The 3208-nt window shown below is 25.3% G+C and overlaps 1 protein-coding gene across 1 annotated transcript; it reads right to left on the reverse strand.

Moving 5' to 3' along the window:
• Positions 1 to 1811: 1811 nt before the first annotated feature.
• Positions 1812 to 2797, reverse strand: LOC105461534 (the record flags this gene model as incomplete). The annotated part of the gene is made up of 3 exons (XM_011708035.1): positions 2406 to 2797; positions 1999 to 2098; positions 1812 to 1913 (listed from the first exon to the last, which is right to left on the reverse strand). Coding segments are annotated over exons 1-3 (594 nt in total), but the record flags the coding sequence as incomplete, so codon positions are not given.
• Positions 2798 to 3208: the final 411 nt, after the last annotated feature.

Consider the following 3208-nt stretch of genomic DNA (forward strand, 5'->3'; position numbering starts at 1 on the left):
GTGCACTACAATAAATTTTACTGCGAAATCTTATTGCAATGCACAGTAAAATTTACCTAAATACTATATTGTCCCATAATTAACATGATTTGCAGGGTAAATTAAAAAAAAAATTCTCTCCGTGTAGATACAGACTTTTTGACTATCACCGTATCATTGTTGTATATTAATTTTATGATATAGTACGGTTTGCAAATCAAAATTTTGATAGAATTCTATGCTAGATACATTATATAGATATATAGATATAGCATATGCCAAGATTAAAGTCATCGAAAGTGCTTCTCCTGAATAATTACCTAATCTTTAATTGAATGTAACATCAGTTTAATTAACTTTTTTAATGTACTTTCTTTGACCTTATCGTTAAATATTTTTCTTCAAAAAGAAAATTAATATGACAAGACAGAAAAATAAATTTGTATTATATGTTTTTACACTGTATTATATTAAATTAAAATATTAATGTTACATATTCTCTCTGTAATAATTATTGTCACATGTTCCAAGCTTTAGATGTACAAATTTGGTAATACATAATGTATTAACGAGGATAAATATCATAGAAACTTTTTTCAAAGCTTTTAAAAATGTTTTTAATATTTACATACAAAGTCTTCTTTCTATAGTCTAAAAGTAACTATAAAATTGAAAAGCTAAAATTAAGGTTAAAATTGAGCGCATTATAATTAATATTAATTTTCAGAATTGTTATATTAATATTTTTTTTTATTTTTGTAAAACCTGGTGTATTCTTCTGTATTACTATTTACGCAGACGAAGTTGTTCCGTTCTAAGAAATTTAGTTCTTTCCTTGAAATTATGTTTCCTCAGAAAGAATTATGCGAAACGTCGTTAAGTAAGAAAATGCCGTTGAAACGTACTGTAAAATCAATGAAATTTTATAATGGTAAAACTAGTTTGATGATGCTTAATATTAAATTTATTGTCATTGTGTACAAAACTAGAAAAAAAGTAAAATTAAATACAAAGTATGTATGTATTATAATTGATGGTACAATCAGAAAAAGGCAATTTCTTACGTTAAATAATTTGTATCTTCTCTTTTGATTTATAGATGATGTTTAAAAATTTGGCATAGGGCGTTTTTGGAATTAATTTAATTATAGAACAAAAAGATATTTTAATTATAAATTTTTGTCCTTTTTACATTAATAACATTTAAATAAAAAGTAAATTATTTGAAAATTATGTATAGTAAATAAATTTAATTTTTTAAGTTTAAATCTTTTTCTTATAAAATGCATCTTCTTATTCACATTTTAATAAAACTTTATTTCATAAAACAAAATTGGTTGCGTACATATAATGATTGTAAAAATTATTCAAATTATTAATATTAATGAAATAAAGTATTATTAATTTTAATTTTTTAAAGCTATTTTTATTACGTGGTTTTACACACGCATGTATATTGTTTTATAACATAAAGTTTTATTTTATATTTTTAGAGTATGTTTTTTGGAAATCACTTTTTTTATTGTACCATAAATTACGTTATATTCTGTATGGAATTAGTGATTGATTGGGATATTGCAAGGCATTCTCTTACAGAAGCATAATGCTGAAAGGTTAAAGCTTTTAGTAAACCAGGAACAGATATAACTACAGCTCGTTGGCATCGGAGCAAAGTATATAACATAATTTTTCGCGATTTGATGTTTTGATTGTACCACAATGAATTATAGGCTGCCTCAGCAATATTAGAACTCTGAAATATATATTTAAAAATACATATTTTTATCTATTATAATGTTCAGTTTTAGATATTTTTTTTTATTCAGACGTACTGTTCTCATTAAATGATCAGCTGGCCAAGCGCACAGAAGTACTTTTGTTAATGATGTAGAACATACGATTATATATTGAATTTTTACGGACGGCGGAAAATTCTATTTAAAAGATTTTATTTGAGAAACAGAAATTATTTAAGTTAGTGTTGCTTAATATTGCGATAAACGGTATAAATATACACACACTGAGAAACGTAACGCCGCCAAAAACTAGCGCTACAGTACTAACACCAAGCGATGATAACACTACGTGTGCGATAGAACTACTCATTTCTTTCGCATATCTGTCAGAATTGAGAATAATTTTGCGATTAATTAATTAACATGAAGGATAAATATTGTAATAAAAAAATAATGATAATTTTATCGAGCACCAACATCCGCTTGGACCGTATTTTTCGTTTCTTAATTTGTATGATAATTTTATATTATTAATACTAAAATTAGAACATGTTGCGGGGCCCTGTTTGTTAAGATAAAAATAAAAAAAAAATAATAACTTTTAGAGATCGATGACAAAAAGGAAGGCGATTTCGATAGAAATTTGATACAACTGATCAGTTCCAATGCTAATCTGTATTTTTTATATACCTTAGAGTTTCTTGATGCTCTTGTATACATGTTTTCCAGTCAGAATACTTGGTGATCGAACGGAATTTGTTGGTCAAAATTTCAAAGCGAGCCGTTGTAAACCACAGTAGAAGGGCGAGGAAAACATTAGCGCTCACTTGACAATATACCTGATACATACCAAGTGCTTGATGAAAATAGATTATCGCCGTCATTGGTTGATAGTCAACGCGGAAAGGATATTCTATTTCTAGCGGAAACATGCGGGATCGAATTAATGGTACCACAAGGGAACCAGCTAAGGATGCAGCAGTTAATGCCAATGTAGTTCCGTAAAATAAAATATATTTGTTAATGAATTGTTGAAATACGTCCTTTTCTTCAGCGTTTGCTTGCTCATAATAATCTTCCATTTTGCAAATTACATTCTGTAAATTTATTAAGATTTTATTTAATTTATACAACATAAATATTATTAATACATCACATAATTTAATATTGTGCGAAAAAATATTTAATTATAATTTATATACATATATATATATATATATATATATATATAAATATATATAATTATCTGTTTAATGTTATATATATAATATTGTTTATTTAATGTTATGTATGTAAATAAGATGTATTATTATCTGGAAATCTCTTTTTATATGTATTTTATGTCTGTACTTGATAAGTATATAGACTTTTTTTATATCTAAGTTCAAAATTCTTTTGTTTTTTTTTGTTATTATATTTAATTCTTTATAAAAAAAATTAATTCGTTCTTTGTCTTCTAAAATCGTATTTGTTAGTAGGAGATATTACATAGA

The sequence above is a fragment of the Wasmannia auropunctata genome, unplaced genomic scaffold, assembly GCF_000956235.1.
Source record: "Wasmannia auropunctata unplaced genomic scaffold, wasmannia.A_1.0 LD285392.1, whole genome shotgun sequence".
Classification (NCBI taxonomy): Eukaryota; Metazoa; Arthropoda; class Insecta; order Hymenoptera; family Formicidae; genus Wasmannia; species Wasmannia auropunctata.